The 25,461-nt window shown below is 39.0% G+C and overlaps 1 protein-coding gene across 4 annotated transcripts; it reads right to left on the reverse strand.

Annotated features, from left to right (window-relative positions):
* Positions 1-213: 213 nt before the first annotated feature.
* On the reverse strand, positions 214-24,407 carry map4k6 (mitogen-activated protein kinase kinase kinase kinase 6). Of its 4 annotated transcripts, none has more exons than XM_017492829.3 (32): positions 23,901-24,406; positions 19,800-19,857; positions 18,998-19,088; positions 18,819-18,883; positions 18,238-18,293; positions 17,037-17,084; positions 16,882-16,924; positions 16,724-16,796; positions 16,007-16,138; positions 13,953-14,015; positions 13,785-13,866; positions 12,939-13,049; positions 12,358-12,436; positions 11,395-11,456; positions 11,207-11,253; positions 9,722-9,760; positions 8,758-8,791; positions 8,390-8,672; positions 7,335-7,450; positions 7,130-7,171; positions 6,935-7,019; positions 6,752-6,831; positions 5,374-5,434; positions 5,153-5,276; positions 4,936-4,994; positions 4,749-4,852; positions 3,765-3,942; positions 3,481-3,549; positions 3,282-3,368; positions 3,034-3,104; positions 1,538-1,593; positions 214-1,394 (listed from the first exon to the last, which is right to left on the reverse strand). In XM_017492829.3, the coding sequence occupies exons 1-32, from the start codon at positions 23,991-23,993 to the stop codon at positions 1,307-1,309; spliced, it is 2,679 nt and encodes an 892-aa protein (XP_017348318.1). In that variant the 5' UTR covers positions 23,994-24,406; the 3' UTR covers positions 214-1,306. The 4 variants fall into 4 exon arrangements, with proteins under 4 accessions (XP_017348318.1, XP_017348320.1, XP_017348319.1 ...); XM_017492831.3 differs by lacking the exon at positions 23,901-24,406 and adding an exon at positions 22,029-22,218; XM_017492830.3 differs by lacking the exon at positions 9,722-9,760 and having other exon boundaries at positions 23,901-24,407.
* Between the last annotated feature and the right edge of the window lie 1,054 nt (positions 24,408-25,461).

Consider the following 25,461-nt stretch of genomic DNA (forward strand, 5'->3'; position numbering starts at 1 on the left):
GTCCCTATAAAGTCCATAAAAAGGTTTCTTTCTTTCTTTTTTTTTTTTTTAAACATTGGAGAACATTCGAGGTGACAGCATCTTAATCTGAGCCATTGCTTATCCCAAGGACCAAAAGTTTCCTAGACAAAATTCTGAATTAACTTAGTCAGCTGAAGCGTAGCAGACGAGCACTCAATCGTGCCATCTTACAGAAAATGAGAGCAAATCAAATGACAAAATCATGGCATTATTTAATTAATCCAACAACCCAAACGATCTAATTACAAGCGTGATAATAGCTTATATCCCACACGTTAAGATTTCATGACTTCGAATTAATAACAATGTTGTACTTGATTCTGGATGTACCATTCATACCCACGTCTTGGTCACGTGATGATTTTTACTTCTGCGATTTGACGAATACTGATGAAATGTGGTAAGAAGATTGTCCTGATGATGTAACAGTTATGATATTCACCACATACATGAAATTTTGTTTTTGTTCTTTTATGTACCTCTAGCGAATGCATTTTAGTATTTTTTTAGTATCTTACGATTACGCTGCTTGATCTTATGGTTGTGTATTTCCAGGCTGGTGTTCTTAGTATAGGATGATAAAATTCCTGTACTAATTGGGAGGCATTAGTATTACATAGATACTAATATGATCCAAGACAGTGTTATATGTTTTAATACTCTCTCTCTCTCTCTCTGTTGATTTCTACATCGTAAGTTTCACAGTGCAACGGACATTCATTAGTCAGATGAAGAATCAACAACTATATTTCTCTGATCGGATGATCACACGAGTCAACTCGTTTGTGCTTATCTGCCTACAAATCGAACACCAAATTCTACAAAAGTACCACACTATCAACACCAGTCAAGATTTGCTGTAGTACAACCATCAGTAAAACAGAGAACAGGACAAGCATTGCTGTTTGCTACCATAACTGTTTAAACGTCATACGAGTTGTTGCTAACAGTCTGCTACATTAAAATTACCAAACCATGTACCCACAGTACAGTCCAAACAAACCCTTGTCGTTTTGCTTAATTTGGTCCTTTGTTGTCTTTAACTGTAGTTCATCTTCTTATCTCTCTGTTGATTTGCTGTTGTGTCACAGCCCGTGGGGAGCTCAACCCTCCCTTTCGTTCCTCTTCTTCTTGCCTTCTATCTGTTGGACTTCTCACACTGGCACAATTTATGCCGGCGCTCTCCGTCTCTCGCCTATGGGATCTGAGGACTCCCCTTTTATTTGTTGTAGAGGACAGAAGTGCCTTCATAACTGTAGTTTAAATGAAAGGTTCCTGAGTTGCATTAATAGCTGCTCTCGTGGCCTGTAAGGATATACAGGTTGCACATGGCAGAAGGATCGTGCGTGGGAGTGCTTTGTAAGATGATGTCCCTACAGAAGAGAAGGAAAAAAAAAAAAAAAAAAAAAAAAAAAAAACAGTATTGAACACCATTTTAAGCTTGTTTTGGAAATGTGTGCAAAAATTTTTTGTTTCCTGTGCTAGAACGGTTGTGTGTAAACGTCGTAGAACATACTTATTTGTACAAAGCACGTGGAAGACGCGACTCTCGTCCGTGATCTCCTGCACTACCTGCGGAAAAGAATAAAGCGTTTCTAAATAAGGCTATTTAACTTCACTACAAGCGAGTCAAAGGGGGAAAATCACACTGTCTTTAGATTACAATTCTATAAAATTGATGACATTCATAAATGAGTATTTTCATCTATTTTAGGTTCCTCACGGAAAACCACAAACCACATGAAAGCCATTCTTACATTGCACGAAAACACTGGTTTAATGCTTATTGCATTAAAAAACTATTTATCATATTAATAATACCTGAAGCAGGATTTTGTTTGTTTGTTTGTAGAGATACGTTGGACTTAACTTTTAACAGTAGTTTAATTTCATGGTTTTTAACTGGGGTCCATGACATAAAGCCAGAGGTTCCAGGTTTACGGCCGTGATCACTACCAACTTCTACCACAGCTGTTACCGTTGTTTTAGTCATTAATGGGGTTTTTTATTGTTGTAACCTTAATTGACTCTCAATTTAGTTTCATCTAAAGGATGAAAAAAAAAAGTTTGAAATATTTCATATAGAGCCTAACTGTCATATAGAGCAGATCTGTTCAATCTGTTGCCCTCAGGGAGACGTTACAGGTGCATCAAAACAAGGACTAATAGATTTAAGAATAGTTTTTTCCCAAAAGCTATTACCATTCTAAACACATACATGTACTGAGTTCACAGCATATGTATATAGTGTCTCAAAACTGTGCATTTCATAGTACCTCCCCCATCCGCCCCAATATCTTGCTTATATATCTTGTTTATTTATCTTATTTATCTGTTTATTCTTCTTGTTTATTCTATGTATATGTTGGCAATGAACAAAAAAAGGAGTGGCTCTTAATTTCATTGTACATGTGTGTAGTGACAATAAAAGGCATTCATTCATTCATTCATTCATTCATTCATTCTAACGTGAAACAAAATATACACAGAGCGTAATAACTTCAAATAAAAAGTATCAATTTTAAATTCGTTAAAACTAGTAAAGTACTGTTCATGCGACACAAAAATTCCGAGTCAATAAAATCGATGGTATATATTTGCTTACCGTGCATCATATTTAAATGATACATGCTATATATTCATAAAATAAATCCATACTGCGATCATATACAGCATTTAGCAGACGCTCTTATCCAGAGTAATTTACAGAAGTGTATTGAACTCCCTGTTAAAACCATGTCTTCACACTATTCCAAATAGGCTATGGCTAAGAATAGCATGAGGCTAAACCCTGTTACCGTAGGAGTTCATGTAAGAGTTAGTACAGCATAAAAAAAAAAACAAAGAATATGTTATGTAGATTTAGTGCTCGTCATAAGGGGGTCCATGGATTATTATTATTATTATTTTTTTAGACATTTATTAATAGAGTTGTATTAGACAGGACTGCGCTTTTTAGCTGGGCTAGAATTTGAAAGCATTGGTAAGCATTTTGAATGACAACAGATATACCTCGCCGCTTTGTAAGCTCTTTCCCTTAAGTCCGTGCTTCCAAAAGGCAAGAACGCTATCCTGCAAGCACACTGTGGGGAAACAGTCACGGTTTTAGTGCGCCGACATCATCAAGGTAATAAAAATTACTCGTAAAAACATACAAGAAACATACTACAGTCGAGGAAATGGTACCATTTAATAGCATTAAGACTTATTGGTGTGAATCTGCTGAATAATATCTAAGTGGTGCAACACCCTGTGCTCACCAAGTGTCTCAATGGAGAAGTCAAAGGTGAGTTCTGAAACCAAGCCTTTGCTGGAGCAGCCCTGGAGATTTACAGTTTTCACAGTGTCTGCAGGAAACAGACCAGTGAGCATCGGTTTAGTCGTGTGTAGGTTTTATACGTCTATAGAAACAGTTTTAACCACAATATAAGCATTTAAAAACAGGATTCAAATAATTACCTTCCAGAGCTATGAGGACTGTGTCTCTATCCAGTTGGGTTATTTGTTTCAGTTCGAGACTCTCACCATCTGTGAATCCAATGATGCAACTATATGAACATGCGTATTTAGTCTATTGTACGTACACCGTGTCGGTCTCATGTCGAGAATATTGTAATTAGTACGACGACCTTACTGTAAACACTTTAATCTGTCCCGTGGACAGTTTAGAATTTTATACATAGCAAGGACGTGATTACGTTTTATTTCGGTGTAGCGGTCTGTGTGCGTGCATGCGTGCGTACCTGGATGTACCCTAGGTGCATCGTCAAGAGGGATGATATTGAATCGTAGATGATCCACGGCTTTTCCAGAGCCGTGATTTCCAGAGTGCACCCCCACACACACTTGTGGAAGTTCCTCGCTCTCCTGCACCAGAAGCTCAAAGATTGGCAAAGACTCAGGCAGATTTAGAGGTATGTGCTGAAGAAGAGAGAAAGACGTGGAGAGATGAGAAATAAGAAGGCACCGTGTTGTCCTTGTACAGGGTGTCCCAAAAATCTCCAAACATTGGGGAAAAAATGCACACTTTTTGAGCAAAATGTCTTCGGAAATTTTCCGTTTTTAGTTTATGTTGTGTATATATTTTTTTTCCCCAGATAGCCTTTAAGAACGCCTTTGGCAAAAGAAGAACGTGCTGAAATCGTTCTCATGGCTGGATCGAGAAGCTGTCGCAAGGTTGCGATGGACTTTAACAGGTCACGAATGACACTGCTGACAAACTTTTTAACAAATTCAAAAAGACCAGAAGTGCTCCAGATCAACCGAGAAGAAGTGGACGTCCATGACGTCCACGAACATCCACTGGCCAAGGTACAACCGACGTGGTGCTGGCAAATATAGTTCCCTATGTAGTGAGACTTTTGGTACAAGCTGTAGTTTACAACCAGGCTATTTTAAGGGATAAATAAAGCGTAAAGCACACACTATATGATACCTCACAGCGCAGGTCCTCATACTGTACAATACCTCACAATGCATCCTCACCCTCTCACCAGTCAGAATTGAGAATTCAATAGTGTTTATAGGCAAGTAGTAATCCATTTAGGATTAATTTGGTGCTTTATTAGGCATTACAGGAGCTCATAAAATGTCTTTTTTTTTTTTTTTTTGCAAAATTACATGGCATACAAGCATACTCAAAAATCTTAATGAATGTGGGCTTTTAATCCATCCATCCATCCATCCATTCATTCATTCATTTTTGCCATCTCATCATTCATGCTTACTTTGAGTTGCATGAACTTCTGCATAGGCTCATACCACAGGAGGAGAACCAGACCACTGGGCACTGCAGCACACAAGAACACGCTGTCCGTATACGGGTTCCGTACTGAGGCAGAGAGAAAAGAATTTCAAAACAATATATGGAGAGACTAGGGTTACGTATCAGCAAATTACAATGTTGTACATTACCTACGCTACACCTTCTACAGCCCTTAGTGTCTGGGATCTTCACAGACATGGCATACTTCCTGCAGAAACAAGGATATTTAATATAAGAGACTTATATTAGATTTATCGTCAGACTTTAGCATGGGTAAACGAATAATCCTAATCTTGGTTAGCAAGAATAAATCGTTGAGAGGCTTATGGCAGTTAATAAAAATATGCCTATAGTACTGCAAGTGACCTCAAGCTGATTCTTGAACTCAAGCGGTGAGCATTGATCGAAAGGTGACCTTGGCGCCGTTGCATGTTTTCACGGTATTCAAAGAGTGCAGGCAGACTGTGGGAGGTCAGCTGTGAGGACTTTCCTATGGACCACAGAAGAGATACAGAGTCTCCAGATTTACATATTTTGATGGGGTACGGTATAAAAATGCTAATGGTTTCAGTATCGTTTGAACGTACCTGAGACAGACATTAGCACATTGTTCATGATATATAGCCAGCTGCATCTCTGTGGGAGCAACTGGCAAAGAAAATGAAAGAAATAAATGTTATAAAGCGTAAAAGGAGAATCATTTAAATCCGACAGATGACTGAATCAAAAATCGAGTCAAAATCGATAGTCAGGGACGATTTAATTTACGATTCAGTTAGTTTGTCCATTTACTTTTGGTCCCTTAAAAAGAGAGACCCATGTATAATTTATAAGTGCTATAATTTCGACACCTGATTTGATGAATGAGATGACAGATCAAAATTTCAGTACTCGTTTCATGATATTTATATCTAGATGTGTTGAACAACTTCGAACCTTTTGTTTGAACCCACCCGTTTATCGAGTGATCAAAAATATTGGAACATGCCAGAGAGAACATGAAGACCAGAGAGCTGTCTATGGAAGAAAAGCCAGCCATTTTAAAGCTGAGAAAAGAGGGGAAAATCAAATCAGAGGCACTGCACAAGCATCGGGCATAGCCAATACAACAATTTGGAAGGTCCTGAAAAAGAAAGAAACCACTGGTGTACTACCGACCAGCCATCTAAAATAACCAAGGAAAATAACAGCAGTTGATGACAGTGAGAGCTGTGAATTAAAATCCAAAAATAACAGTCAGTGACATCACCAACAACCTTCACAAGGCAGGGGGGAAGGGTTCACAATCCACCATATGAAGAAGAGAAGAACTGTAGCACTCATACACCACTCATCAGCAGTAAGAATCAGACGGCCGGATCGGAATTCACAAAAGGTATAAATACGACTGGTTCCACCTGCATTCCCTAAGTGAGTTCTAATCACTGGCACCCAATCTCGAACACCTGATTCTAATTTTAAGGATTCGAAGGTGTGAGAAATGTAGGGAGGTGGTGGAATGTAAGGTTTTAGACTGGTCAAGTCAATCACCAGACCTGAACCCGATTGAGCAGCATTTCACCTCCTGAACAGGAGACTGAAGGGAGAAACTGGCCTTGCTGTTCCAAGACTTTCGGAGGGGACTGTAAATACTCTCAAATTTAAGCCGGTTTAATTTAAACTCCAATATACTGCAGGTAAACAGCTGAAATAAAAATAACTGTCAATATCCAAATATTTATGGACCTGATATTTACCTGTCCAAATATTTATGGTCCACCTTATGGACAAGGTGTTTTAAAGCTACTATTTAAATTCTTCTGGGAATGTAATTTAAGGCCGGGGGACGTCGCTTAGCGGTTAGTACGTTTGCCTCGTACCTCCGGGGTTGGGCGAGAGCTTGGCCGAATATTTAAAAGGGAAAGTGTCCTGATGTAAAATTCTTGACCCCCAACTTTAAAGGAAAAACGTGTCAAATCTAGGCACCTTCTCCATAGTGTCTTCATGGAGCTCGTTGAGGTTCAGAGTGTAAATGCCCTCCTCTGCACCTAGGATTAGATGTTGATCTGTTGGGTAAGAAGTCAAGACATATTACACTTTCTAGCTGTCCATGGAGAGAAACATTTAGAAGCACATAGTAGCAGTTAGTGGAGCAAAAATGAGCTGTACCTCTGGTCTTTGGTAAAACCCAAGTACCAGCACAGTGAATCTTCAAGGGACAGCCATTAAATACCTTGGAGAAACAGGCCCCCATCTAGAACACACAATAAATTCTGATGTTCGACACATTCACGATGCGCGGATATGACTAGACGACCTGAAGTGGAAGAGTAAAGTGAAACGACACGTTCTTTGGCAACTTACATGCACTTGAGGTGTAGGTGGCAGTCCGTGAACATCATCTTTCTAAAATCGAAAGAAACACATTGAAGAGATAAAATAGGTTCAAGTTTTGTTTGTTTCCCCCCACCCAAGTTCTTTTACTCAGGGCTTGGCCCGTAGAATGCTTGTTTTTTTTGCACCAATGAACGTCTTCCATGTAAAAAAGGCTAATAAAATGTTTACTCACAGAGTCTTCTGTTTTTCTTCTAAGCGTGCTCCATTCAGGTGAGAGTGGCTGCCGGGGAGGAGAGTGACCTCTGTTCCCTCCTCGCTCAATAGCAGTGGAGCTTCCCGTTATTAAATCTATCAAAACACAAGCATATCTATGTTAAGATGAAACATGATATTTTATAAAAAATGTACACACAGCAGTCTTTCAGTAGATATCTTTATGTCCTGAATTTGTAAACCCATATGTGATTTGTCAATAGTCCTAATATGCATAGCCTTTATTTTTTTTTTCTCCCTTCTTCATTTTGAGTTCAAATTCTCAAAATGCTTTACATATACAGAGGGGTCTGAGACTAGGTCAGATTTTCCTCATGCGTAATCTCTACTAGTGAAGCACGTGTTCAGATTTGATCTAAAATGGATCATAAGGTTTTAAGCCTATCCTGTTTCCCTGCAGTAGAAATAAGAAATTTCAACACAAGCAAAAAACAATATACACAAGTACTTAAAAATAAGGCAAATTTAGGGCAAACTGTTAAATGCCACATTCTGTGCAAGCTGCTTGGGTATGTTGGATGAAAGAAGCCCCTACTAAGAGCATCTCACAAGGTACAGTGCCGGAATGTCACCAAGCATCATTAGAACTACAAGTGGCATAATGGGTTGTGGTCAGATGGGCACAAAATCAAACTAGGGTCATGCACCATATTCGCATGATTTGGCAACAAAAGAAGGAAATGCGCATGCACTAACCTAAGGTTATAAAGGACCTTAAAGTCCTGAACTGCACATTCATGCAATTATCCAATTAGCCAGTCGTACGGCGGCAACGCAATGCATAAAATCATGCAGATACAGGTCAAGCGCTTCAGTTAATGTTCACTTTGACCATGGCATGGTTGCCATTGGTGACAGACAGGCTGGTTTGACAATTTAAGAAAATGCTAATTTTCTTTGATCTTTCTGATGCACAACAGACTATAGAGTTGACACACACACACATACATATATATATATATATAGAATTACTTTGTGCAGCGCAATATGTTTGTTATATGTGTTACATTTTACCATTGGTTGGAGTCATGCATGGGGAGCCCAGACTGGTGGAGTCATTTATGAGGGAGATGTTTGTGAGGAGGGAAAGGTCAGAGACTGTTGAGCCAACCAGTAACGCTGACTCATTAACAAGGCAGGGGTTAGCATCTGTGTGGGGTGTTGAGCCAATGAGAGGGGAAGAACTTGGAGAGAGGGTGGAGGCAGTTTTATCTTGATTTGCAGGGGAATGAATTTTAGCTGGTTGTGGAACCACCCTCTTCACCGTGGCGTATTTGTCCTCTTCTGTTGGCGAGTCCTACGTATCAGAAACATAATAAAAAAAAACATTGTCCCTTTGAAACAGGACTGCAGAGAACACGTCAGCTTACAGCGCCACTTACCTCAGCCGAGGGTGCTCTCTTCATAGTTAAGCTCCTGACAAAAAAAAAAACAACAACAAAAAAAACCACAGAGTCAGGCTATTATTTATTGTGATTCATTTGATTACTGATTCACTGAATCAGTTTGTAAACTCCATATCATACCATATGTGTTTTAGAATGCGTGCAGAGGTTTTGCAAATGCTATTTCAAATTTAAAGCTGCTGAATGTAAATTTTGTTAGTTCACCCTTTCTGACAGAAAAATGCTATTGCATGGAATGTTGCTCTTGCGAAGGAACACTGCGTAATGTGTATTGTATTGTGCCCTTCTTCGGGATGCAGATTGATACAAACCACATTCTACACACTATATAGGATGGCTAAACAGCAATGAAACTATCGGTGTACTGAGATGCTATTTAGTAGCTGTATGAGGTTTGGGACCTGAGCCAAACCGGCTGTTGTAATTATCTTCTTCTGTTATCTTTGATTTACGAAAGTGTTACAAGAACAAGAACAAAAACTTTATCACGCACATCACTGTGACTGTCAGTTACCGGGTACTAGATGACTGAGCAAGAGCTTGTCGTTTAGTTAACACAGCTAGCTTGCCATCATTGGCTGTTTTGTGCTTGATTGTGAAGCTACAGTGCTGTTTGAGAATCAATGATCTCATTGGAAGTGCTGCAACATAAACATTAGCAAGCTAGCCAACTAACACGAACTAGCTAGCAAAAACATGAGGTCTTGCTGAAGGGGAAAGACTACTCTCTTATAATTGGTCAGGCTTTGCTCGTCTGAGGCCGGTGGTAGCTGATTATGAATTAGTGTGAATTACTAATTCACATCAAGCCTTTGAGTAATTATTATTTTTTTTTTTTAGATCTACACACTGCAACTTTAATATTAACCAAAATATAAATGACCTCAGATTCAATACACAGTATGCGGTCTCATTTTCCATTTGGAGCAGTTGTTCTCACCTCTCAAGCAAAGCTTCCTCAACACACTCCAGTAAACCTCTGCAATATACCACAAAAGAAACAGAACTCACAAGACATGCCATAAAAATATCAAAAATACCGTCAGCGCCACAATTATTGGCACGTTTGGTAAAGAGGAGTTCATCTTTTTGTCTTTTATTCGCTTAAGATCACCTATAATTGAAGTATAATAAAGTAAAACTACATCTCAATTATTGGCACCCCAGTATTTAGTACTTTGTGCGACCTGCGTTTGCAAACATAGCAGCACTGAGTCTTTTCCTATAATGACTGCTGAGATTGAAGAGTATAAAGTGAGGAATGTGAAACCAGTCCTCAAAACAGAATCTCTCCAGTTCCTCCAGAATCCTAAATCCTGTCTTGGGAACTCACCTCTTCAGCTCACCCCTCAAGTTTTTAAATGGGGTTTAGGTCAGGGAACTGGGATGGCCATGTCAAAAACTTGATTATGTGGTCTTTGAACCCTTTCGTGTGGATACGGACGTATGTTTTGGATGAATGCCATCCGTGTCCCGGTTCGAGCTTCTTGGCAGAGGCAGCCATTTAAAATTCCCTGCTACTTCATGGAGTTCATGAGGCCACACAGATCTCCATGAGGCCTTGAGCCTCTCATGAACACATGCTGGGGTATGCGAAGAAAATAATTTCACTGTGCTGTAATGTATATGTGATCAGTAAAGACTCATTATGACCCACCATACCGGTGGGGATTAGGTTATTTACTGTATAACCCCATCTTTTTTTTTTTTTTTTACACCAAATTCACCTTAAAAATATTTTGCCAAAAAAAAATGTATATATTTGTCAATATCTTTATTATCTGCCCATAAAGCCTAGTCCCTTTCAGAGGTCCAGTGGCATCTAAAACACTGCAGACAAAGTGCTTTCTACTGGCACACTTTCTAAATTTTGTAGTGTGTTGTCCTGGAGGTGGTGTCTAATTGTAGTCAGAGAATTGGTGGCCTGAAATCTTTCTATCCTCAAATCTCCAACCGTGATCATTGGACAGTTTTTTTTTGCCTTTCCAACCAGAACGCCATCATACAATCGAGTCCTCTTCCATTCGGGTTCAGTGGTTTTAAATTTCTTAATTACTGCCTTGCATGTGGACATTTTCAGGCTTGTAACTGCGTCATCTATGAGGGTCGGCACACATTTGTCTCATTTCATTTGCACATTCTGTAATCTTCCCCATACTGACGAATGACTATGGGATTTTGATCTGTATTTCAACGCACATATTTTTTTTTTAAACACAGTGGAACAGGAAATCATGAATTACCCCTTTAGGTATGAAAATGAAGAGGAAAAAAGGGCGGCATGCTTCAATTACATTTTGGTGCCAGTAATTGTGACATATGTGTTTGGGTTTTTAAAAAAAAAATTCTTTAGAATAAATGTACTTCAATTACTGGTTAGATTTCTCTCATATCAGTGTATGATTGGGTGAATTAATTAACTTACAGAGATTCCTCCTCATCCCCAATAGAGCTCCAATCATCATAGGGTCCCTAGTGAAGATTTCAAGGAAATAATGTATTATTTTAACAATTCGTATTAGTACAATTGTGATAAAAGATATAAATGAAAGGGTTACAGGAACAATGGGGTTTGGAGGATGCAGTCAAGACAATCTGAGCGGCAATTCTTACCACTGAATCCGGGCAAGGGTCGGTGTCTTTCTGCAAGGATGGTCCAAACTTTTCAAGGCCAACTGGAGGCAGAAATATGAAGCACAAGCATCTAAGTGTTGCATGTGTCGTCTTTCGTTTCACGCTTCCTAAGACCTGCCAGTACTTTCACTTACTCTTTCTCACTAATGAGCTGTTTGATTCAGATAAACCAACACTAATATACATGTTTGGATTACACCCCTCTCACATACTGCTGAAGGAACGACAGTTTGTGAGTTAGTTATAATGTTTATACTGTAACTGATTGCAGGAACTTATCTTGCAGAGCTACTACAACATTAAATGTAACTAAATGTAAATAAATGCATTCTGTTCATTAAGGGGGAAAAAAAACCTGCAATCGCTGTGGTTTAAGAAGAATAAAACACTTTGAGATGTGTTGTCATTGGAAAATAATCCACTTTAGGGTGATAACCCTAAATTGGTGATGCCACCAATTCAAATACTTAATTGACTATAGCTGCAGTGGAATATAGAACAGACTAGACTAAGAATTTGTTTATTGTCATTGTACATATATTGTTATACGTCATGCAAAACTATATTAAAAAAAAATAAATGAATAAGTACAATACAGTTTTGTACCACAAGCACGGGTAAGGTTGGGACATTCATTATACAATGTAAAATATCCACGAGAAGAAATTTTTAGATATTTTGAGATAATAAGCTCTACAATATATACATGTTTAGCATTAACAGTCCGGCTTTCGTTTGTTGCACGGCAGGTAAATGTTTGTTTATTACTCAAAGCATAATTTCTCAGTTGCAATATTCTGGTTAAGACATTTGTTTTTTAAGGCAATGTGCAATGGCATATATGTACACACATACACACACATCCAGTAAAAATACTGTTTGAAAATATATTTGAAGTTATGGATGAAACACTTCACGTGTTTGAAATAATTATACACTTACGCTGCTCTTCAGAAATTCTTTTTCTGACAGGCAGGTGTTTCGCTAATGATGTAATCTTATCAGGAAAAACCCTGCATGTCTGTGGAAACACACACACACACACACACACACACACACACACACACACACACACACACACACATGCACAAAAGCCAGCTTACTGAGTGATTCAAAGCACACACAACCTAGAGACATAATTCAGTATGTCCAAAGACCTTAGTCTGCCTTTGAAACCTCAGTCTGAGTTTCTGGCTCGGCTTATGCTAGAAGTTTGTACATAATAATTCAAAGAAAGTTTTTTGTCAGTAATAACATTATTGTCAAATAAAGGTAGTCTCTGTCTTAATTTAAAGCACACCTATTATGGTTGTGAAACGTGCCTGATTTTGTTTTAAAGGTATCATACAATAGATTTACGTGCATCCGAGGTCATATATATATATATATATATATATATATATATATATATATATATATATATATATATATATATATATATATATATATATATATAAAAAACACACTACATGAAAGGTAATATTTGAAAAACCGTGATAGGTGCACTTTAATATAGTACACACCTCAAGATCACTGTCATCCATAGTCTGAGTTTGCTGAAGATCAGGGTTGTTGGCAGTGTCCAGCAACTCTATGACCAAATTACGTGTCAACAGTTGGGTAATGAAAGCATGCTAGAGAGAGAGAGAGAGAGAGACAGACTAAGGGCAGAATATATACATGTACACATACATTTATACAAGTTATACTAAGAATATTGAAATTTAATACTGAGTTCAATAAATCAATAATATCTTGTTCAGTTCAAGGACATCTTAATTCATACTAAACATGTAAGACACAACCTCTTTGTAAAACAAACAAACAAACAAACAAAAAAAACATTAAAATTGATTAAAAAGGATGTACACTCGGCTCTTCTGTGGGTCACCCAATTGTTAGTAGGTCATATTAATTATATATATATATATATATATATATATATATATATATATATATATATATATATATATATATATATATATATATATATATATATATATATGTATATATATATATGTTTGCATATTCTCACCAGATATGATATTTTTGTATTTCTAGTGGAAGTCTTGTTATATAAAATATACGTATATTATAAAAACGTACTGTGCTTGTTTCATGATTCCATGATACATTTATATTGTTACAAATAAAATCAACGATATATATAATATCTTAACTCATTGTGAAAAGCCATAGTAAAGGGGCCCGTAGAATAACCTTTATGGTTTCACACCTTTACACATTGAGATCATGTTAACATCCTGATGCTACAGGTGTGAATTTCACACTATGTGTGTGTGGGGGTGTGGGGGTGGGGGGGGGGATTTGAATTAAAAATCGCAGGGCGCTGAGATATAATATTGTACCTGCAGCAGTTTCTCAGCTGTTGGCCTCTTCCGAGGACTTTTGGTAAGTGCCATCTTGATGAAATAGTGGAATTCTCTAGACCTATAATACAAATGCAAGATCAAAGACGTATCATAAAAATATGGGACCAGGATTGAGAAAACTAGCCTATGATTCTGGAAGTTTACCATTTGGTCTTGTCCTTCAGTTTGGGTGACTGGAAGCTGCTTTTGGACATCAGCATTAAAGCTCTGAGGGAAAAGAAAAAAAAAAAAAAAAGAATTCAACAGCATAATTTGTCATTTTTGTCTAGAGGTGAAACAATAAGAAAAGAAAAGAAAAAAAGCACTATTTGGGGAATTATTAACTATGGGGGCAAATACATTTTCACACTAGGCCCAGTTGGTATTAGATGAACTTTTTTGCTTCAATAAAAAACATTATCGTTTAAAAACTGTATTTTGTGTTTACTCAGGCTGCCTTTGTTTTATCTCCGATTTTGTTTTCATTTCTGAATCAATTTAGTAGGAGATGTACACAAAAACAGAAGAAATCAGGATGGGGCAACCATTCTAACCATATTAAACAAATGAGACAAAAATATTATATTTTGTCATTTATTTACTAAGGTAAATGATCCAATATTACATATCTGTGAGTGGCAAAAGTATGTGAAAATCTAGGATTAGCAGTTAATTTGAAGCAATTAGACTCAGGTGTTTTCAATCAATAGGATGACAATCAGGTGTGAGTGAGTGCCCTGTTTTATTTAAAGTACAGGTATCTATCAAAGTCTGATCTTCACAGCATATGTTTGTGGAAGTGTATCATGGCATGAACAAATGAGACTTCTGAGGACCTCAGAAAGAAAAATAATTTAAAAGAAAGAAGAAGAAAAAAAAAAAAGAGTTGCTGATGTTCATCAGGCTGGAAAAGGTTACAAAACCATCTCAAAGGGGTTTGGACAGATTGTGTACAAATGGAAGAAATTCAATGCCATGGTTACCCTCCCCAGTACTGGTCTACCAACTAAGATCACTCCAAGAACAAGATGTGTAATAGTCCATGAGGTCACAATGGAACCTGGGGTAACTTCTAAGCAACTAAAGGCCTCTCACACATTGGCTAATGTTAATGTTCATGAGTCCACCATCAGGAGAACACTGAACAACAATGGTGTGCAAGGAAGGTTTTGCAAGGAGGAAGTCACTGCTCTCCAAAAAGAACATTGCTGCCCTTCTCCAGTTTTCTAAAGTTCACGTGGACAAGCCGTAAGTCTACTGGGAAAATGTTTTGTGGATGGATGTTTGGAAAAAGGAAAACACTGACCAGATTACAACTAAAAATACTCAAATCGACCTTTAGAACAACACATTAAGGTTAGTTTTAACTATATAATTTAACTGACCAATGTGGCTGATCTCCTGAAATATATATTAGTGCACCATTTATATATTATATGTATGGCCACATGCAAATAAAGATTTACATTAACCCTATTCTCAGACCGCTGCCCTAACAACCACCACCACCACCACTAGAACAAAACCACAGCAAGTTTGTTTAGTGTGCATAGAAACTTGTGAAACCTGAGAAACTTGTTAAGGGGCGGCGATGGCTTGGTGGTTAAGGCTTTGGGTTACTGATCGGAAGGTCGGAGGTTCAAGCCCCAGTACTGCCAATCTGCCACTGTTGGGCCCTTGAGCAAGGCCCTTAACCCCCTCTACTCCAGGGGGCGCTGTATCATGGCTGACCCTGTGCTCTGACCCCAACTTCCTAAAATGCTGAGGTATAGAAAAGTATTTCACTATGCTATAATGTATATGTGACCAATAAAGACTCATTATTATTATCATCATCATCATTATTTTTGGAAACGTAAACCAAATTTGCATTGTATTTGTGTAATCGAAATTGAAGTTTACAATGATCTAACACAACAAAGCATAATAAAACACTACATCACAGTTTTTCCACAGAATCGCATCTCCACATAACCAGGCAGTCACAACATATCTTCTTAAACAGATATCTGTGGTGTTTCCAGACATGGATCCTGAGATTATAAAAGGTAACTTAACTTACAATAGCCATTACAATGCCAATCAAGAACATCTCCTTAAGGAACACTACCGTGTGCAATTGTACCCTATTTGGGTGCATATTTATAATAAATTGAATCAGTAGAATACATTTTGGAGTGTTAAAGTAAGTGTGTTTGTGTGTGTAGACATCTCCTCACCTCATTGGGTGGAGATCAAACATTGGTGGCTGAAGTTCTGCTAGTTCTATGGCTGTTATGCCCACTGCCCAGATGTCACACAGCTGGTTATAGCCACCTTTCCTCTCTACAGCTGCCACTTCTGGAGCCATCCTGAGACATAGGAAGGGGCCAAAAGGAAAAAGAACGAGAAGCTCATAAAACTAGTAGCTGAATAATCTTCTCTTATTAGCAAAACCTTGTGTGCATGGATGACTACTTGGAGCAGGATTAGTCCGTTGTTGCTTTGATGCTGTACTCATGGAGGATTTTGAGAAGAAATACAAACATAATAGTAACAGACTGACCAGGACCCTTTTTACTTCACTCTGCTGCTTTTCAAACAGACTTTGTTACATACAACACGCTCTACAGTGATGATTACATCTGATATAAGTCTTATTTAATGACAGAAACATTTCAGGGAGCGAATTGGCGAATTTGGGATCTCAGGTGGACATGGTGTCTTTCCTAAAGTGAATTCTCATGTAGGGTATATTCATCGATACTGGCATTTTTAATTATATAGTCCAGCAAATGTAGCAGTAAACACATTGAACAACTTATTGTTTATTATTCATTTGAAATGTTTTAAACTGGAATGTTCAGACGTCTTAAACCAACACAATACAAACAAACAAACCCAAAATATGTTAGTTTTGCTGGTTCCTAAGCTTTTGAGTGGCAAATACTACTCACCAGTATGGGGTACCAATAAAAGACTTTCTCTTCACAACTGACGCATTTATCTCCGCCGCTACTCCAAAATCCGCTGAGGGAGGAATAAAGACGAATAAAATTAAAGAGCGCATAGCTTTGTTTGTATGTGTGAGAGACAAGCGGAAGGCCTGGCTGACCTAGTTTGACATCTCCTCTCTCGGTTAGAAGAATGTTGGCTCCCTGTGGAGCACAAAATAAAACAATGAATGCACACATGCCACTAGCTCTCTCTGTTTGCTGACACAGCGCAAAACAAGTGGCATGATTGTTAGAATAAAATGACTGGTCTTACTTTGATATCTCTGTGCATTTTCCCCATCATATGTAAATAATGTAGTCCCTGTAAAAGAGAAAATGGTCTCATTGACATGTTTTGCATATGACACCATAAAACATGATGATTTTCTGAGAAGGCATTGCTTACGGATTAACCTTTACTCTGATGCTGAGTTTAATCTCACATAATCCCATATTCACATAATCACAAGTGCTAGTACTTTTAGTACAAACCACTGCTGACCCTAATCTCCAATGCAAATCCGGCCCTTGCGACGTCATTAAATTTGACATACTATAATCGAACCCCCATTATGACTAACCTACTTTCAGACTACGGAAAGAATACTACACTATATGACCAAAAGTTTGTGGACACTTGACCATCTCCTCCATATGTGCTATCGGAACATCCTATTCCAATGCCGGTGCCCACTTTGCTGTTATAATAACCTCTGCTCTTCTGGGAAGGATTTCAACTAGATTTTAGGATGTGGCTGTGGGGATTTGTGCTCATTCGGCGACAACAGCATTATTGAGGTCAGGCAGAGATATCGGGGTGAGGAAGCCTGGGGTGCAGTCAGCCTTCCGGTTCGTCCCAAAGGTGTTCAGTGGGGTTGAGGTCAGGGCTCTGTGCTGGACACTCGAGTTGGCCCCTTAGTTCCTGTGCACAGAAATCTTAATCCTATAGCATACAAAGATGTTCTAGACTATTGGGAGGCTGTGGATCAGGTGGTAGAGCGGGTTGTCCACTAATCGTAGGGTTGGCGGTTCGATTCCCAGCCCACATGACTCCACATGCCAAAGTGTCCTTGGGCAAGACACTGAACCCCGAGTTGCTCTCGATGGCAAGTTAGCGCCTTGCATGGCAGCTCTGCTACCACTGGTGTGTGAGTGTGTGTATGTGAATGGGTGAATGAGACACAGTGTAAAGCGCTTTGGATAAAAGTGTTTCCACCTTTTGCAACAGTCTGAGGAAGAACCACATTTAGATGTAATGGTCAGCTGTCCACAAATCTTTGGCCATACACTGCATATAATTAGTCACACAGCCATGTCTTTGGTCTGTACATCTGTGTAAATCATATACAGTTAACATAACTATAAATGAATCTATTACAATAAACAAAAACAAATCCACATAGATTGTTATTAAAGTCAATTTAAATGTAATAATGTTTTTACAATTCAAAGTTTTACGATTTTGACATCCTCACCTGTAGTGTTTCTCTGCATACATATGCTATCTGTCTCTCTTTCAGGGGTCCAGTCACTGTAAAACCACCAGTCACCTCATTTAGAGACTTAATTTAGTGATTTAGAGAAACCAGCATCCTAAATGAGTGAATGTTTGCCCATTGAAATTATTATTATTATAATTTCATGTATAATTATTCTCACACATTATTATTCAAGAAGTCAGAGGACCACAATACCTTTTAAATTTATACGTCAAACTCTATCCTTGATAGAAGCTAGAGTACTACAAATTATAGTTAGTTTTTTTTTTGCATATTTGGAAACTACAGCAAAAATGACTTATGCTTGTGAACCTGGTCGAACATCCTAGGTTTCAATATATCGTGCAGCGGACAAACAAAAACTTCTAAAAGGTCATCACAGCAGGAAGGCTGTTAATGTAATGGACCCTCCCATCCTGTCAATTCCAATCTGTCGTAACCAGTGTACCTAAATTTTGGATTTAGGATGCTGAATTTCAGAACCATGTACAATAACCTGATGTGGAAGTAAATGTCAGCAAAACATCTGTAAGCCCTGCTAAACATTACATACATACCATGGTAGATGTCTTGCAATGACCCTCCTCCGCAGAACTCCATGCAGATCCACAATTTGTTGTTTCTGTTAAATTTCAAAGATTGATTCTCGTTGCCACTGCTATCTACGACCAATTCAATAAATATCATCCGAAACTATTTGGACGTCTGTTTGAGGATTAACGGGAGTGAGACGAACCTGAGGTAGCTGCCAAAGTAGGCCACAATATTTTTGTGCATGCAGTCCTTCATCATAGTGATCTCCTGCTGAATGCTTGAAATGTCATCTCCTGAAACGTAGACAGATTTTAGTTTGTCTGTAACCTGCCCTTGGGGATCTGCTTCACTTATGGAACACTTATGGAACTAATGTTATGTTTAGAGTGACAGTGACAGCATAGTGACTTGCGCTGAGGGACACCAACTAAAATACAGTAACAAAACTTTTCTTCGATTATCTGGGACAAAAACTGACATTTTAAATGTGTACTGCTACAACCTCTTAATATACTAATATACACATGTTAAAGTGTACATGAACAATGGTTTGATTCGAAAGCATTACCCATCATTTCTCCTACATTTTGGGTATTTACTACTAGATAAGGTTCTCCCTCTGTTGCATTTTAGTACCACCAGTCCAGTGTTGCATGGATGTGCATGTCAGATGTAAAGAAATATCTGTCATTGCTATACCCGCCTCCCCTCCACACAAGAAACACTGTTGGGCACCACAATGCATTTAGAATAGAACACATAGTGTCTCTGCCAAGTGACCATGAAAACACCTGACTGACTGATCTGGTGGTGCCCCTAAAACAACTGGGTGATCTGGTGGTGAACAGTCTATGAACTAAAAAACCTCCAGTCCGTTTCAGTCAAACAGCGTCCGACCTCATCGGGTAATCAGTTTTGGGCACGTATGCTGCCGATGCACTTACTAGTAAGAAGAACCATAAATTGTGTGGACAATTCTAACTTCTCGTGTTCTCATGACCTACCAGGATCCAGTTTGACTACTTTGATGGCTGCGATGATCGATGTCTTAATGTTACGTGCCTATAGAGAGATTGGCAAACAAAAAGTAGGAGACTATTAAAACATTGCAGATATATTTCAGAGATACAACAAGTCATGATCTACACCGGTTGCCAGTTTTCATGATGTGCTGATATCAAACTTTAGCAATAGTTTCATTACAAAGCCGTGAATGGAACAGTTGTTTCATGTTCTGTATGTGTACAGTGGAAATAAAACGTCAACCCATCCCTGTTAAAATGGCAAGTTTTTGTGATGTACAACAATGAAACCAACGTAAATCTAACGTGCCTTACCTAATACTTTATCGGCGCACCTTTTGCTTCAAACAGCGCTCTGTGTTTTTGGGGTAAGTGTCTACCAACTGAGCACATCCTGATTTATTCCATATTTCCTTACAAAATATGCGCGAGATCTATCAAATTGCAAGGGGGTCTCCTATGCACAGCCCTCTTTGAGTCCTTCCATAGGTTTTCGATAGGATTTAGATCTGACTGACTGGTCCAATCCAAAGCATTAATCGCCATTCCTTTGTCGACTTGGATTTGTGCTTTGGGTCGTTATGGTACTGGAAGCAGAGGCCTGTAGATTTGAGCCAAAATAGATTGGTATTTGGAGCTACATAGCCATGATTCTAGCTTGAATAGAGTCCTAGTCCCAGCTGAAGAGAAGCAGCCGCAGAGCATGATGCTGCCACCACCATCCTGCACACTGTCTATGGTGTTCTTTCGGTCAGGAGCTGTCTTGTTTTTGTGCCAAACATATGTTCTTGAATTACGCCTAAAAAGTTCCATCTTGGCTTTCAGCTTTTGGATGAAACCAAGATGTCAAGAAAATCCTACAGAAACAGCTGATCTGTATTTGAGGTCAGAATTGCTTATATGATCACAGGTGTATATAATTGGTCAATTCTGTGCAGAGTCACATGACCCATTATGCACACTTATGCAGGTTATTGCAAAAAATTTTTTTCCCCTTTTCCCTTTTTTTCTATTTGTTTTTCCAACTGAATTTTATTGGTTGTAATATCACATTAAAGGTGGGAAACAGTCTGACATGATTCATCTGGGTTGAATTATTTTTCACATCATAAAACCTGGAATTTTAACAGGGGTGTGTAGATTGCAGGCTTGCTTTTATAGATATTGTTGGACAATGTAAATATTTTGGTATTGTGTTCTCCTGGTGTAAGGTCTCTCTTCAGCATTGGTTTAAGCTAGAGGTGGGCTATAGAGCAAATATATCCCGATACCTGGAGATGTTTTCATAATAAAGGATTAAAGTGGGCTGTTTTTTTTTCTTGATTAAAGAATGAGCTATTCTCAAGTATACTAAACGTTACCTGTTTTAATAGTGGCCATTTCAGCGGCATGTGCCTGCAGAACTGAGAGCTCTGTTAATTCTTAAAAGAGAAGCTCTACATAAAAAGGAAGTGTAAATTGTGCCATCTTAATTTCAGCTCCCTATATCTTACCGTAGCAACAGGTTTCAATTGGTAAAACACAATTATAGCACATGTATGGTAGTCCTAACATTTCTGACCGCATAGAGTTTACAGAGAAATTCATCCAAATTAACCTGGAGGAACTATCAGTGGGATTAACAGAAGGTTTTAGACTGGCCAAGTCAATCACAGGACCTTAAACCAATTGAGCAGCATTTCACTTCCTGAAAAAGAGACTGAAGAGGAGACTGAAGGGAGACTCCCCCCCCCCCGCCCCCCCCAAATAAACAACAAGGGATATGCACCCAAATATGAAGTATTATTTACACTTTAATTTACTTCAAGACTTATCTGTTCCTATACTTTTGCTCACCTAAGAATTGGGTGGTCACATACAAAAAAAAGTTCTATGCTTTATGTTATTTTTTGCGTATCTGGATGTAAATATCAGGAAATCAAAGCTGAAATCCTGAACTCTCGTCTCATATCCATCTTTTGATCTCAAACCCAAATGTCCTTTTCTGTGTATAGCACAAACAAATGAATCGGCCTTGCCGGTCCAATAGTTTCGGAGGGGACTGTAAATCTATACCTTAGTAACGTTGTTTAATACTCATAAGACGTATCCTGAGAACAGGGATCAAATAGGTAAATGTAAAAAAAAAAAAAAAAAAAAAAAAAAAAAAAAAAAAAGCCCCAGTGTGACCATTCTTTTAAAAAAAATATACAACTTTTAGCATGCACTGACCTTGTATTAGCTTGTTGGCCTTTACAATCCGCTATTCTCCCCGCTATTTCCCTGCTGTTTGTTCTAAAGCTTTCTGAACTTTATGCACCACAGGCGTAACTAGAAGTTAAATATAAAACCTATTTGGGTTATACTCATCACCAAGAAGAAGCAGCTGCCTGCTCGTAACCATGGTGATACCAGCACCAATGACGGTTCAGCTGCCACAGGGAAGGTTACATCAGTTTAAAAAAAAAAAAAAAAAAAAAATAGCAGCACCACTGATTTCCTGTTTTCTTTCCTGTTCTACCCGATCACATCCTGTGAGATCTTTCACCATGTGAAATCAAAACACACGGTTCAATACAGTCTGCACAAGCATTATAATGATGTTCAGAGATTGGTTTATCAGTCATAGCAAAACATTCATTCCGGTTCAAACAAATACAGCCAAAGCTTTATGTACACTTGTAAAATGAACGCAATATTTAGAAAGAAAGAAAAAAGTGAGAGAGATCGATTTTTTAGATAACATATCATCATGCATTGCCAAAGGCCGGTTTTATTTCTGTGGACAATGTCTGACATGACAATGACAGATCACACGTTCTGCCACGAAAAACACGTGTTGTCGTCGACTCTCCCTGACACCCTATTTAGTCACTAGTGTGTGGTTTTCCTGTTAAAGTTGACTTAATGTTTCACCATATGCAGAAACGTTCAGAGGGCGGTAGCATCATATATAAATGCATGCCCAATGCATGTCTATTTTGAGGCAAGGTATGCTCGAACGTTGAACACTTAATGTAAACGATATTCACAGCTTTCTCCTAACATTTCGCAGCCTAATAACCATCCTTACATCAGGTTAACCTCCCTGAGACTCGTATGACGAAATCAGAGTTTCCTGTGGTCTAACAGTCACCAGGCATTCGAAAGAGCTATTTTGCACCGGTGTTGTTTTTTCTTTTTTTAATTGCTCTTGAATCAATCTTGTGTCTTCTATTTTATTTTCACAAGATGTATCTTCCTATTGTAAACTAAGACTAAGACTACCATCAGGTCCCAAATTTCTAAAACTGGTCTCTACTTCGAATCCTGTCTCACAGGGAAACACTTGTATTGTAGGATTCGATTTGGAACCCAGACGGCACCTGCGAGAACCTTTAAGGGTTCTAGATTCAACGCTGAAAAGGGGGATAATAAGCCTGGAGTATGGAGGGTTATGCAAGAAATATGAGAAGTATGCGAAAATGATCATGTAAAAGTGTGAGTTTTATCCATCCATCCATCCAGCTTCTATACCGCTTATCCTTTTCAGGGTCACGGGGAACCTGGAGCCTATCCCAGGGAGCATCGGGCACAAGGCGGGGTACACCCTGGACAGGGTGCCAATCCATCGCAGGGTACAATCACATACACACTCATTCATACACTACGGACACTTTAGACACGCCAATCAGACTACCATGCATGTCTTTGGACTGGGGGAGGAAACCGGAGTACCTGGAGGAAACCCACGCAGCACGGGGAGAACATGCAAACTCCGCACACACAGGGCCACGGTGGGAATCGAACCCCCGACCCTGGAGGTGTGAGGCGAACGTGCTAACCACTAAGGAGTTTTATCCAACTTTGTTTCTTTTTTTTTTTTTTTAAGAACAACAACAAACAAACAGCTCACACACACACACACACACACACACACATTTTCCTGGAACACATCAGATGTTTTAAACAGTTAAACTCTCTCTACCTTGGTCTCACGTGCTCACACACAGTACAGTACATAAGTGATAACACTGCAGATGACATCCCAAACAGCCCAGCCATTCTTGTAAACACTAGAACAGTGTAGAGCTGACAGTTTGAGAACGCAGTCTCAGTGTGTACCTTGAAAACATCTCCGTAGGTACCACTCCCGATGCGGTGGATCAGCTCGTAGTCGTCCAGCGGGTTGGTGTTTAAGACGCCGATGGCATCCATGGTGTGCAATGTTTCTGCACTGCTAGTCTGCCATACACGGACGACTTTCCTATTGTGAAGCTGTTGTTTCTACCAGACTCCCTTGTGTGTCGCCACTTCCTCATTAGCATCAAGTGTGCTGCAGCTATGAGAAAGAAAATGGCTCCTGGACAGTATCTTCCTCTGTTTTATCCTGAGATGCTCTCTCTCTTTCTGTGCATGGTGTCATGGAAATGGCATTAGAAATAAACCCGAAACCTTTAAGAACACACTGTTTGATTAACTGAGAGAGATATCATACACAGCTCTAGACTTCTTTGATTGACAGAGTGCGGTGTGGCAAAGAAATCAACCCTGTGAAGTGTATTATAAGTGTAATAGGTTCCATATTGGATATATGTAATGAGAGAATTATTTAACACTGTAGAGATATTTAGGGATCATTTGTTCTTAACTGGAAGCCAAATTCAGAAATGGCACACTAGACCTGTGATAGGTGGGCAGTGCCACCTACAGGATTTTCAGAGTAAATAAGTACATGCGTCTATTTATCCATCCATCCATCCATCCATTGTTTTTCTATAACGCTTATCCTTCAGGGTTGTGGGGACCCTGGAGCTTATCCAAGGGAGCATCAGGTACAAGGCGGGGTACACCCTGGACAGGGTGCCAATCCATCGCAGGGCACAATCACATACACATTCATACAGTACGGACACTTTGGGCATGCCGATCAGACTTTCGTGCATGTCTTTGAACTGGGGGAGGAAACCGGAGTACCCGGAGGAAACCCCTGAAGCATGGGGAGAACATGCAAACTCTGGGCGTACACACAGGGCACGAACCCCTGAAAACATGCATTGTGCAGATTCACTGTGGTGAACCAATCCCATGCTTAAATGGCAAAAAAAAAAACCCTGATATTTTCAACACATGTAATGGTAGGGTTTTTTTTAAAACCCAGTTCATTCCTGTCAAGTCTGAAATCGAATGAAAATGTCCATCTGAAATCGGAAATATATTGAGGAGAACCCCGTTTTCATCACAGGGCACCGTTCACACACGCATTCATACCTAGAATCAATCTTATCTTACTCGATCCACATATTGGCACGTTTCTGAGAGGTGGGAGGAAAGCGGAGAACCCGGAGGAAACCCATGCAGACCCTGGGAGAATGTGTACAGAAAATCCACACACACTCAGGATCAATCCAGGGACCCTGGAGCTGAGGATTAATAAGGTTTTAAGTTTTATGCTTAGAAATGACCATACCCATAAAGCGAGTAATTAAGTATTTTAAGCCCCCAAAATTAAAATGATAATGAAAAAAACAATGCAATTAAAATCCATATCTTTTATTTTCTTTCTCTTTTTTTTCCATTTATTTCCTCAGATGCGCACGGTGGCTTAGTGGTTAGCCACGTTTGCCTCACACCTCCAGGGTCAGGGGTTCGATTCCCACCGTAGCCCTGTGTGTGCGGAGTTTGC

This window comes from Ictalurus punctatus, chromosome 18 (assembly GCF_001660625.3).
Source record: "Ictalurus punctatus breed USDA103 chromosome 18, Coco_2.0, whole genome shotgun sequence".
NCBI lineage: Eukaryota > Metazoa > Chordata > Actinopteri > Siluriformes > Ictaluridae > Ictalurus > Ictalurus punctatus.